General features: G+C 54.0%; 2 protein-coding genes across 2 annotated transcripts; both read right to left on the bottom strand.

Moving 5' to 3' along the window:
• Positions 1–1,199: 1,199 nt before the first annotated feature.
• Positions 1,200–2,165, bottom strand: LOC148051195 (olfactory receptor 14A16-like). The gene has a single exon (XM_087738305.1). It carries the CDS (start codon positions 2,163–2,165, stop codon positions 1,200–1,202), a length of 966 nt encoding a protein of 321 aa, XP_087594431.1.
• Positions 2,166–5,857: 3,692 nt separating this feature from the next.
• LOC148051194 (olfactory receptor 14J1-like) lies at positions 5,858–6,553 on the bottom strand. The gene has a single exon (XM_087738303.1). It carries the CDS (start codon positions 6,551–6,553, stop codon positions 5,858–5,860), a length of 696 nt encoding a protein of 231 aa, XP_087594429.1.
• Positions 6,554–11,966: the final 5,413 nt, after the last annotated feature.

Raw genomic sequence — 11,966 nt, 5'->3', positions numbered from 1 at the left:
ACCACTTTTCCTCTCTTCTGATAGATACACACAGAGATCAGTCCCTTGGTGTACGGGCCATCCCTCTAAAATGTCTGCTGAGTTCATTTCAGCGGACTTACAGAAGGCTAGACAGGTGACGTCTGTAGCTCTTCCGTTGTCCATTAAAGCAGTTACTCCATGGTAGAAGGCCACTAGAGTAGTTAGGCACAAGTTGCCCCTTGTGAAGCCACCTTGGCTTTCTCTAATCACCTCCCTCTCTTCACTATGTTTTGACATGTCTTCCAGGAATATCTCCTCTGTGATCTCACCTCTGTACAACACAAACATGGACTTCTGACCTAGTCATTTGGTGTGCCACTGTGGAGGGCTAAACAGCCCGTACGAGGTGGGGTGACAGTCCAGTGGTGGAAACTGTGATTGTTATTCGCTGCTGTGTGACGGTTGCCTCGGGGCAGCTTCCCTGGGGTGTCCAGCGACCACGGGCTGAGCCCAGAGCCTGCTCTGCTGGTCCTTCCTGTCTCCCCCAGGAGGCCTGGCTGTGCAAGGACACTGCCACATGCTCCCACACTGAATACTCAAAGAGTTTAGCTGTGTTTTCCTCTTGAGGGCGCTTTCTTGGGCTTGTTCTTGAGAGAAAAAGTAGAAGACCAAGCTTTCAGGCATTGCCATCAGGAGATCCCCTTGTATGATGGAAACTCTGTTCTGGTGGTCAGCTCTGTCACAGAAGTGCCCATTGCCTGTCCCTGCCTGCAGTCACAGGACTGCCACACAAAAGGGCTCTGACCAAGCTGCCAGAGCAATCCTTCCTTACACCAGGAGAGGGGCTCAGAAAGAGAGTGCAGAATTCAGAAGAGAGCAGCTCGGGAAAGACCAAGGGCTGGTGCTGCCTGGCCGTGCTGCTGTGCTGAGACTCTTTACCCCTCCACGTCACCACAAAGGCAGTGCCGTGCAGCTCCAGAGAAAGTCTCAGAAAAAGGAAAGTCTCAGACAAAAAAGTCGCTGCAAGGTCCTTTATTAGTAAATGCACAGAGAACATGGCTCTCCTTTCAAGGCTCTGGGTAACACTAGAAAGGTAGATAGTGAATTAGACACTATTAGTATGAAAAATGACAAATCTTTGTGCACAACATTATCACAAGTAAAAATGAGTAAAAAAAAAAAAAAATATCACAGCCACCAAACTTCCAGAAGAAAGGCTGAGCCTGAAATAAGATACATTATAAGTGATATGCATAAGAAAATGGACAGTTTATTGCTTCAGAAAAATATCCCGTCATCATTTTCCACACTGCATCTTTGAGCTCCTGGTTCCTCATGCTGTAGATGAGGGGATTCACTGCTGGAGGCACCAACGAGTACAGAACTGCCATCACCAGGTCCAGGGATGGGGAGGAGATGGAGGGGGGCTTCAGGTAGGCAAACATGCCAGTGCTGACAAACAGGAAGACCACGGCCAGGTGAGGGAGGCACGTGGAAAAGGCTTTGTGGCGTCCCTGCTCAGAGGGGATCCTCAGCACGGCCCTGAAGATCTGCACATAGGACAGCACAATGAAAACAAAACACCCGCAGTTCACAAAGACACTAACCACAAGAAGCCCCGCTGCCCTGAGGTAGGAATGTGAGCAAGAGAGCCTGAGGATGTGGGGGATTTCACAGAAGAACTGGTCCACAGCATTGCCTTGGCAGAGGGGAATGGAAAATGTATTCACAGTGTGCAGCACAGAACTAAGAAACCCAGTGCCCCAGGCAGCTGCTGCCATGTGGACACAAGCTCTGCTGCCCAGGAGGGTCCCATAGTGCAGGGGTTTGCAAATGGCCATGTAGCGGTCATAGGCCATGATGGTGAGGAGACAATACTCTGCTGAAAACAAAAATGCAAACAGAAAGACTTGGACAGCACATTCTGCGTAGGAGATGGCCCTGGTGTCCAACAGGGAATTGGCCATGGCTTTGGGGACAGTGGCAGAGATGGATCCCAGGTGGAGGAGGGAGAGGTTGAGGAGGAAGAAGTACATGGGGGTGTGGAGGTGGTGGTCACAAGCTATGGTGGTGATGATGAGGCCGTTGCCCAGGAGGGCAGCCAGGTAGATGCCCAGGAAGAGCCAGAAGTGCACGAGCTGCAGCTCTCGTGTGTCTGTGAATGACAGGAGAAGGAACTGGGTGATGGAGCTGCTGTTGGACATTTTCTTCCTCTGGGCATGGGCACTGTCCAAGGAGGAAAAGGCAGCTACAAGTTAGGATAAACTTCTCTGAGCAAAATCAAAGCCATTTCCCCTGGACCCTCTCGCTGGCACACACGCTCACCTTTTCTTGCTTTTCAAGAAGACCTTCTTTCAGCTCTGTGCCTGGCGCTCAGGTTGGCGCTGGCTGAGTGTGCCATGAGCAGCAGGGGCTCTTCCCACTGGCTGCCGAGGAGTCAGCCCTGCTCTGCAGGAAACAGTTCATGAGAACGGTGGGCGCAGGGTCCAGTGCTGGTGTTTGACTTTGTCAGATGAAACTGCTCCCACCCCAGAAGGGCCTGTCAGCATCTGCACTCCCAGTGCTAAGGAACGGGGATGGCAGAAGGCAGTTGGAGAGGTTAGTTTTACAGCTTCCCTCCATCTCCCCTGGGGAGTGCGTTTGGATGTCAGAAAGCCTCAGCATTTCTGCTGCCCTCAGGGAGAACAGACAGAGTCCTGCAAGGCAAGAGGAGTGCCTGTGGCTTAGTGCAGAGGGAGGGGAGCTGGTCTGTTTCTTCATCTAGTTCCCAGCTGCCCTGGGCTTGCACCTTTCTGAGCTGGAGGGTGATCACACTCCCACATTACCCTGAAAAGCCACCAGACACTGCTGAGATCAGAGGGATCCACTGCAGACCACTAAATGTCTCACCCTTTCCTCAGGTCTCAGCACCCCACATTTAGCCCAGGACACACACGGCTCTTTTCACAAACCCAACAGCATTTTCACTGTTGTAGCATCTCTGCACTTCTCCATGGGGTCTTCAGATACCATGAAGGTGCTATAGGGCAGGTTTGCATCCTGGAAGGCAGCTCACAGCTTGGAAGGACACCCCAAGGAGGTAGCCAGCTGTGCTAATGATGGCATCTGGTTAAGGGAGGGTCAGCTCATTCCCAAGCCTCACAGACTGCATTGCCCAGAGCATCACAGGTTAGAAGAAAGCTGGGACCCCTCATTGCCATAAACATACCCGAATGGGAGGACCCACAAGATCAGTGCCTGACTCTGCAGCCCATTCCCAGAGAGCCTGACATCAACACCAAGAGCAGCGGAGGGAGGCAAGGAGAGAGACAGGGGGCACTCAGGAAAGCCTTTCGCTTACCCAGCACTGCACACAACCTCCCGGACGGTGACAGTGCAGGGCAGTCACCCTCAGGACACAGCACACCCTGCAGCTGCTCTGTGTGTGCAGGTGTTAAAGAACAGGTCACGCAAACCCTGATGAACCTGGAAAGGTGATGCTGGTGTTATCTGTGGGCTGGTGGGGGTGAAGGCACTTGCTGAAGTTCCCAGGAAACCTCAGTGTGATGGCTTCGGAGTCTCAGCCCTTTCTCTAATGCACACAACTGTGTTTCTATTCCCACCAAGCTGAGACAGAGAAAAGTGGATCAAAGCAAGGAATTCATTCACTACCTCCCATCGTCAGGCAGGTGTTCAGCCATTCCCAGGAAACCAGAGCTCCATCATGCATAACGGTTACTTGGGAAACCAAAACAGTCCGGTCAAGGGGTCGAGCGCATCTGTCACACTCTGCCCCACTGTCAGCCCACAGGCACCACCTCAGTCCCTCTGCGCTGGGTGTTGGGTGTCTCCACGGGCCCTCCCCTGAGCCCATGCAGGGACCCCAGTGCATCCCACATCCTGGCTGCACAATCCCAGGGAACCCTGGTGAGGCCCCACTTGGAGCATAGGTTATGATTGTTGTGGTGGGTTGACCTCAGCCAGACCCACCCTGGTTTTCACTCACCGCCCTCTCCTGGAGGACGGAGAGAAAACAGAAGGAAGGAGAAAAGTCTCATGGGTCAAGAGAATGACACCTTAATAAGAAAAGAAAAAGCTATGCGTGCAAGCAAAGCAAAAAGAGGAATTCATGCACCAGTTCCCGGGGGCAGGCAGATATTTAGCCACTTGCTGGGAGGCAGAGCCTCAGCACACATAACACTGGCTTAGGAAGACAAACACCATCACAATGAACAACACCCCTTCCTCCTGCTTTTGCTGAGGTTTTATCACTGAGCACGTCATCCTTTGGTATGGAACAGCCCTTGGGTCAGTTCAGGTCTGCTGTCCTGGCTCTCTTTGCTCCCATTTTCTTGCCCCCCCCCCCCCCCCCCAGAGGCCTACTGTCTTCTGTGGGAGGTGTTTGAGAGAGAAAGCTTTGATGCTCTGCGAGCAGTGTTCAGCAATAGCCAGAAACCTGGAGTGGTATCAACGGCAAAGGGTGTATCTGGAGTGAGGAATAGATTCTCTTGTGTGATCTCCATGAGCTCAGTCGGTAGAGCACAGGACTCTAAATCCCAGGGTCGTGGGTTTGTGCCCCATGTTGTGGGCCAAAAAGGACTGTCGTGGTTTAACCGCAGTTAGCAACTAAGCACCACGCAGCTGCTCGCTTGTTCCCCCCCAATGGGATGGGGGAGAGAATCAGAAGAGGAAAAGTGAGAAAACTCTTGGGCTAAGATAAGAACAGTTTAATAATTGAAGTACAATAAAACAGAACAGTTTAATAGGTGAAGCCAAAGCCGCACGCACAAGCAGAGCAAAGCAAGGAATTCATTGACTCCTTCCCATGGGCAGGCAGGTGTTCAGCCATCCCCAGGAAAGCAGGGCTCCATCACGTGTAGCGGTTACTTGGGAAGACAAACGCCATCACACAGAACGTGCCCCCCTTCCTTCTTCTTCCCCAGCTTCTATACTGAGCATGACGTCATGGGGTATGGAACAGCCCTTTGGCCAGTCTGGGTCAGCTGTCCTGGCTGTGCCCCCTCCCAGCTTCTTGCACCTGGTGGAGCATGGGAAGCTGAAAAGTCCTTGACCAGTGTGAGCACTACTTAGCAACTACTTAGCAACAACTTAGCACTGCTTAGCCTGAACCAAAACATCAGTGTGTTATTGACATGGCTCTCATCCTGAACCCAAAACACAGCACTATACCAGCTACTAAGAAGAAAATGAACTCTATCCCAGCTGAAACCAGGACAACATCCCTTTGTGCCCTGTACCCCTTCTGTTCCTCCTAATTGAGACAGCCTCCTCCAGGTCCTGGAACCTAACCAGACCTATCCGCATCCCATGTGGGCTTTCGCAGACATCCCTGACCCAGGCTCTGCCAGGGTCTGGACAAGGAGAGAGGTCAAGCAGGGCTGGCCATTCCCCCAGTGCAGGCCCTGAGCCCAGCAGGAGGAGGCAAAAATGGCCATGCAGCCAAACTCACCCATAAACCTGTGGAGAGTGGCCAGTGCTGGAAGTGGCCAAATAGGGCGGGCACCACTGAAAGCTCCCTCCAGTCCCATGCCCTAACAGGTTGCCCTGAGCTCTACTGTCCTCAGCCCAGAGAATCAAAGCACAGCAGCACGGCCTTGTGGGGGCAATCCCTTCAGCCTGTTCCTGACCTCAGCTTTGGAAGAAGAGCCCAACCTCCAGACACCGGCACTGAGGAAACCCCCTTTTATTACAGAGATGTGACACGGGAGGCCACTGTACCATTGAGCCAGGCACATGTGCAAAGACCTTTGGGTCAGACAGACTGGGTTCATGCCTCTGGAGAAGCGGACTGCATGCAGACATTCCAGAACAAACAGAATTATCACAGATAAAAAGCCCAAAGCACAGGAGGTTCCCCAGATACATTGGAAATCACTGGTGAAGAGACATGGGCAGCTTATTGCTGCTGAAAGACTACGGATTGAATGAGCTTCTTCAGTGCCTCCTTGAGCTCCTGGTTCCTCATGCTGTAGATGAGGGGGTTCACTGCTGGAGGCACCACCGAGTACAGCACTGCCACCACCAGGTCCAGGAATGGGGAGGAGATGGAGGGGCGCTTCAGGTAGGCAAACATGGCAGTGCTGATAAACAGGGAGACCCCGGCCAGGTGAGGGAGGCACGTGGAAAAGGCTTTGTGCCTTCCTTGCTCAGAGGGGATCCTCAGCACGGCCCTGAAGATCTGCACATAGGACAGCACAATGAAAACAAAGCACATGAAGACCATAAAGACACCAAGAACAAGAAGCCCAATTTCCCTGAGGTAGGAGTGTGAGCAGGAGAGCTTGAGGATCTGGGGGATTTCACAGAACTGGTCCACAACATTACTGTGGCAGAGGGGGAGTGAAAATGTATTGACCGTGTGAAGGAGAGAATTGAGAAACCCAGTGCCCCAGGCAGCTGCTGCCATGTGGACACAAGCTCTGCTGCCCAGGAGGGTCCCGTAGTGCAGGGGTTTGCAGATGGCCACATAGCGGTCGTAGGCCATGACAGTGAGGAGAGAATACTCTGAGCCAATCAAGAAGAATACAAAGAAAACCTGGGCAGCACAACCTGCGTAGGAGATGACCCTGGTGTTCCAGAGGAAACTGGCCATGGCTTTGGGGACATGGAGCCCAGGTCGACAACAGAAAGTTTGAGGAGGAAGAAGTACATGGGGGTGTGGAGGTTGTTGTTGCAGGCTACACCGGTGATGATGAGTCTGTTGCCCAGGAGGGCAGCCAGGTAGATGCCCAGGAAGAGCCAGAAGTGCAAGAGCTGCAGCTCCCGTGTGTCTGCGAATGCCAGGAGAAGAAACTGTGTGATGGAGCTGTCATTGGACACCTGCTGCTTCTGGGCATGGCACACTGTCCAAGGAGGAAAAGACTGACAAGTTAGGGGGACTTCTCTGAGCAAAATCAAAGCCATTTGTCATACAACCTCCACCTCCTTCACAAACCCTTTGACAAGTTTGGTTCTTTTACATCTCCTCCTCCCCTTGCACCCAGGGGAGTGTTCTTGCATGTCAGAAAGCCCCAGCATTTGTGCTGCACTCAGGGAGAACAGAGGGAGTCCTGCGAGGCAAGAGGAGTGCCTGTGGCTTAGTGCAGAGGGAGGGGAGCTGGTCTGTCCCTCCGTCTGGCTCCCAGCTGCCCTGGGCCTGCCCCTTTCTGAGCTGGAGGGTGACCACACTCCCATATTACCCTGAAAAGCCACCATGCACTGCTGTGAGCAGAGGGATCCACCTCAGACCGCTAAATGTCTCACCCTTTCCTCAGGTCTCAGCACCCCACTTTTAGCCCAGGACACACAGGGCTCATGTCAGTAACCCATCAACATCTTCTCTGTCGTAGCATCTCTGATCTTCTCCATGGGGGCTTCAGATATCACAAAGGTGCTATAGGGCAGGTTTGCATCCTGGAGGGAAGCTCACAGCTTGGAAGGAATCCTCAAGGAGATGGCCAAGTGTCGTAATGATGGCATCTGATTAAGGATGATTCACTTCATACCCCAGCCCCAAAGACTGCATTGCCCACAGCCACACAGGTTAGAGGAAAGCTGAGACATGTGTTCCCATGGACACAGCTGCATGAAAGGACCCACAAGATGCACCTGTGACTTTGCAGCTAAAAATTCCCATCTCCGGAGAGCCTGGCAGCAAGACCAAGATAACAATAGCAATAGCACAAACAAGTGGAGAACCAAGGAAAAATATACATGGAGGTTGTGGCTGAGAGAGGCCAGGGCACTGGAGGGGATCATACGGAGGTTTCTGAATTCTCCCTCCCACATTTCTGGTTTTACTTTCCTCACATTCCCAGATCATATCCCTGCTGCCTGGAGATTTTCCTGCTGGGAGGTGTTTCCCTGTCCCATGGCTTTTCGCTGCCAGTGCTCACAGACCCCATCCCAACCTCTGTGCACTCACCTTGGCCCTCCAGAAACCTGCCTGTTTGCAGGGCACTGGCTGGGAGCATGTTCCTGTTTGCAGGTGGAAAAGGGCAGGTCAGAAGAATCCTGATGGGTCCAACAGAGGTGATGCTGGTGCTGTCCTTTGGCAGAGGAGTGGCTGAGGGCACTTTAGGAGGCTCCCGTCAGACTTAGTGATCACTCACTCAGCAGTCTCAGGGTCTTCTTCAAAGTTGACAGGTCCTTTTCCATTTATCCCTTTTCCATGATCCTCCCCACTCCATGTAGGAAATTGAAAACAAATTGAGGAAATCTTCATTATCTTTATGCTAATCCCTGCCAGGACCTTCTCCTTGAAACATCCCTGAGGAAATATTCTGGGGCTGAACTGGAGCTGTGAGCAGCCCTGACCCATGCAGCACCCTCTCAACAGCAGAAGGACCCTGCCCTACCAGGGGTCCCTTCTTCCACCCACAGATTCTCCCCACAGCGCTGCTGGGAGTTCCCCGGGCAGGCTGAGCACTGACCCTGGCACACAGACCGCTGGGGCACAGGGACCCTGCTCTGAAGGACAGCCCTGGCCATCCCTGGCTGTGCACCAGGCTTAACATCCTTGCAGTCACCCCCGGAGGAAGGCAGCCATCATGCCCTGTCCCTCTGATGGTGCAGCAGGGAAAACCTGCTCTGGAACATCTCTTCCTCCTCTGCACTGGAGAAGCTGTGAGAATCAACCTTAAAGATCCCACAGGCTGTGGGATGTAGCAGCTTTTGGAGATCCCTCCAGCAACTGCAGCTTCACTGCCCTGCTTCCAGGGACTTACCCTGTCAAGGGCTGTGAAGATTTTTCCCACAATGAGCTCTCAGCATCCTCCCACTCCGGGCTGCCTTTAACCTCTCCCTGCCTCGCTCCTCTCCCCTCGCTGCCTGCAGGTAGTGCCCTCAGCCCTGCTGCCCTTTGCAGAGGAGCTGCTCCGGGGCAGAGCTGTCTCTCTGCAGTGCTGCCCACTTGCCAGCAGCTCCCTCCATGCCAGGAGCCCAGCCCAGCTCAGCAGCAGAGGCCCAGCCCAAGGCACCACTTTCTCTGCCCCTCTGGCCTCCCTCCAAGTGTCCCTGGGGCTCTAAGGGCTGACAGCGCCTGAGAGGCAGCAGGGTCTCTCCTGGGGAGCAGGGGCTGTCACAGACTGATGTCATCACTGCCTCTCCCTCTCTGAATGCTGGAGAGATGGATTTTAGAAGTGGCATTTTCCCTAACATGGCGTGGTGGTCTACGAGAGGTGGAAATGTTCCCGTCCCTTTACCCCTCTCCCCATCACATTGCCAGGCGGGACACCTCGGCAGTGACAGGCAGAGATCATTTCCCCCCGGCACAGGGCAGGGATTCAGCTGAGCCATAAGGTGTCTCCTCTCTGGTGAAGAGGCCAGAGACTGCAGTGGGGTTCGGCTCTCCCCCATGCACCCCACAGACCCACAGCCGCTGGGATTCCTCTTGCTTCAGCTCAGGGTGCACAAAACAGGTGCCTGCAGACCAGCCCCTGCCCTGAGCACCCACTGGGATGTGTGGGGATGGGGGGTGGCAGTCAGCTGCTCTCACACAAACTCCTGGTGGCATTTGAGGTGCCAGGGGTGGTCCAAGACTTGTGCATGTGTCTGCAAGCTGTGATGGAGCATACCTGGGACACCCACACCTGCCTGAGCATCAGCTGTGGGGCTGGTGGGGAGGGTCCCTTGGCCACCTCACATTACACTCAATCTTTAGGGCATCTGAACGTCTGTCAGACCCACATTTCCATGGCAGCTGCTGGACTTTCAGCTGACCAAGAGGAGGAGTGCATGAGAAGGGGGGTCAGATTTGTCTTGCAGCACCATCCACTGCACTCCCTGGAGCTCAGCTCACTGCAAAGTTCAGGCACGTGCACATCCCTGCAGTGAAGGCACCTACCTTGTTTCAAGGCTCTGTTTTAAATGGCATCAGAAAGGCCTCTAGTGCCATGCCAGGGGAGGCTGGGGTGCCCAGTGAAACTGCCCGTGGCTGGCAAATGTGGCACAGGACCTCCAGGAAAGCCATGTCCCACTGGAGTGGGGTCTGGGCAGACACAGCAGGGCCTCCCAAAGGAGTCCAGTGCCTTTGTGCCAGCACCTGAATGCCAGCACCCCGGCAAGGAGGCAAGGTCCATCTCATCTACACACACATGTGCTGCAAGATTGGGAGGCACATCACACCAGGGTCTCCACTCATGTCCCTGGACTCTCAACCCCTGACAGTTCTCTTCTCCCATCTCCTCTACCCACTTACCTAATGATATGAAAAAAAAAAACCATGCCACTGATGTCCACAGGCTGGCTGGAGTGCAGGCTTACCTCACCTAGGGACTTTCTCAGGGGTACCTTGTGTTCCTGGAGACTGGCACAAGGTGCTGCTGAGTCACCTCAGGCAGCAAACTCCTCTCTTGCAAGGCCATCATGGCCCAGGCCTGCGTTTCTCTGCCTTGGAGACTGCAGGGTTTGTTGTCTTCATGAGCACCTCATTTCATCATTACATTGCCACCTGCCATCCTTCCCAGCACATCTTTGCTCTGAAGCAAAGCCTTTGCATACACGGGGTCCTGGGTGCTTGGTTCCAGTTTTCTCTATGAGAAGCCTTTGCTGAGCTGCTGCAACCGGAGTGTGCACCCATGCCCTCAGCCTGGGACACAGGCAGGAGCATCTGGAGCCCCTTATTCCATCACGGAGCTTCTGAGGGGGCCACTGCGGTGATGTGGTGGGACAGGTTGCACAGCGTTGGGTACTGTCATGGCTAGATACAGGCTCTTTAGGGGATGCTGGGAGTGGTTGGGGAAGGTGGGAGAATGAGACCGAGGCATGTCCTCTATGAAGGCTGGGGCAGATGGAATGTATGGTGGGGCAGAAGACAGGTTGCGTGAATGCAGGTGAGGAACAGAGGAGAAACCAGTGAAGGTGACATGAACGTGAGAGATAGAACCATCAGTCAGGGTGAGAAAGTGGACAAAGGCTTCTGTAGGCAGCCCAAGGAAGTCTCCAGATCAGCGACCTTTGCACTCATTGGATGGGCAAAGTGCTTGCGTGCAAACAGTCCCATGGGCTCCTGGAGAATCTCAGGGTCAACTTCTTTTCCCAGCTGCCAAGCTGGCCGAAAGGGTGAGTCAGGGCCGGGCAGGGATGTTGAAGTTTCAGCCTTGGCTGTGGTGACTGTGGAAACCAGCAGAGCACAGGTTTGGGATCTCAGAGAAGCAGACATTGTCCTGCTCAGAGCTCTGGTAGTAGGAGATCCCATGGAGAGGAAGCTCTGAAAGGGAAAAGTCTATGAAAGCTGAGAGGCCTTTAAGGACATCTTCCTCTGGGCACAGTGTAAAGGACCGATAGAAAAATGTGGTTTTTGTCTCGACATTGCCGCCGTAGCGCCATCCAGCGTCGCGCTTCGAAAAGACCACCTTCTCCACAGCTTTAAGAAAAACAACCTCGTGCGCCTGCGCACAGACTAAAGGCGCGAAAAGAGCCGAGGCGGGGACAAAAAGGCGCGAAAAGAGCAGAGGCGGGGACGGCACATCCGTGGCGAGCTGCACGTACGCATTTGTGATCCGCGCGTGCGTGAGCCCCTATATAAGGAGCACACGTGCCCCTCGGGCGGGGCGGCAGCGGCGGCGCGTGAGAGACCACTCCTCCTGTTCCTGCACCCTCAAGCCTCCCCCCCCCCGCTTCGGTCCCCGACGACGCCCGAGGCCAGCGGAGACCCAGCAGAAGATCGTCAGGACTCGAGGTGGTGGCGATAAACTCCTTTTCCTTCTCTTTCTTTCTCTTTCTCTCTCCCCTATTCTTTTCCCCTCCTCCCTTGCCCTCCCTCCTCCCTCCGTTCTCTTCTCCCCTCGAATAAAAGTCAAAGGTTGTATGACATTTGACCGATTCCAGCGTCTTAATCTCGTCCTTGGGATCGTATCGAAACCTCCCCCGACACTGGATCGGGACATTTAATTGGCGTCACGGACAGGATCCCTTGAGATGAGAGTGTCGTACAACCTTATGGTGTGCTGAGCGATTGTGTGTGAACGAGATGTACCAATAAGTACGAAGCGAGTGCGGAGTTCCGATCCGCGGTTCTGCTCTCC

Source organism: Nipponia nippon, unplaced genomic scaffold (genome assembly GCF_047370975.1).
Source record: "Nipponia nippon isolate SJK-2023a ecotype South Korea unplaced genomic scaffold, ASM4737097v1 scaffold_64, whole genome shotgun sequence".
NCBI classification, from domain to species: Eukaryota; Metazoa; Chordata; class Aves; order Pelecaniformes; family Threskiornithidae; genus Nipponia; species Nipponia nippon.
The sequence above is the reverse complement of the archived record's forward strand: the minus strand, read 5'-3'. Positions and strand labels throughout refer to the sequence as shown.

Excerpts from the sequence above, each read along its gene's own strand:
- LOC148051195 (XM_087738305.1), bottom strand. The coding sequence starts at position 2,165 with ATGTCCAACAGCAGCTCCATCACCCAGTTCCTTCTCCTGTCATTCACA.
- LOC148051194 (XM_087738303.1), bottom strand. The coding sequence starts at position 6,553 with ATGGCCAGTTTCCTCTGGAACACCAGGGTCATCTCCTACGCAGGTTGT.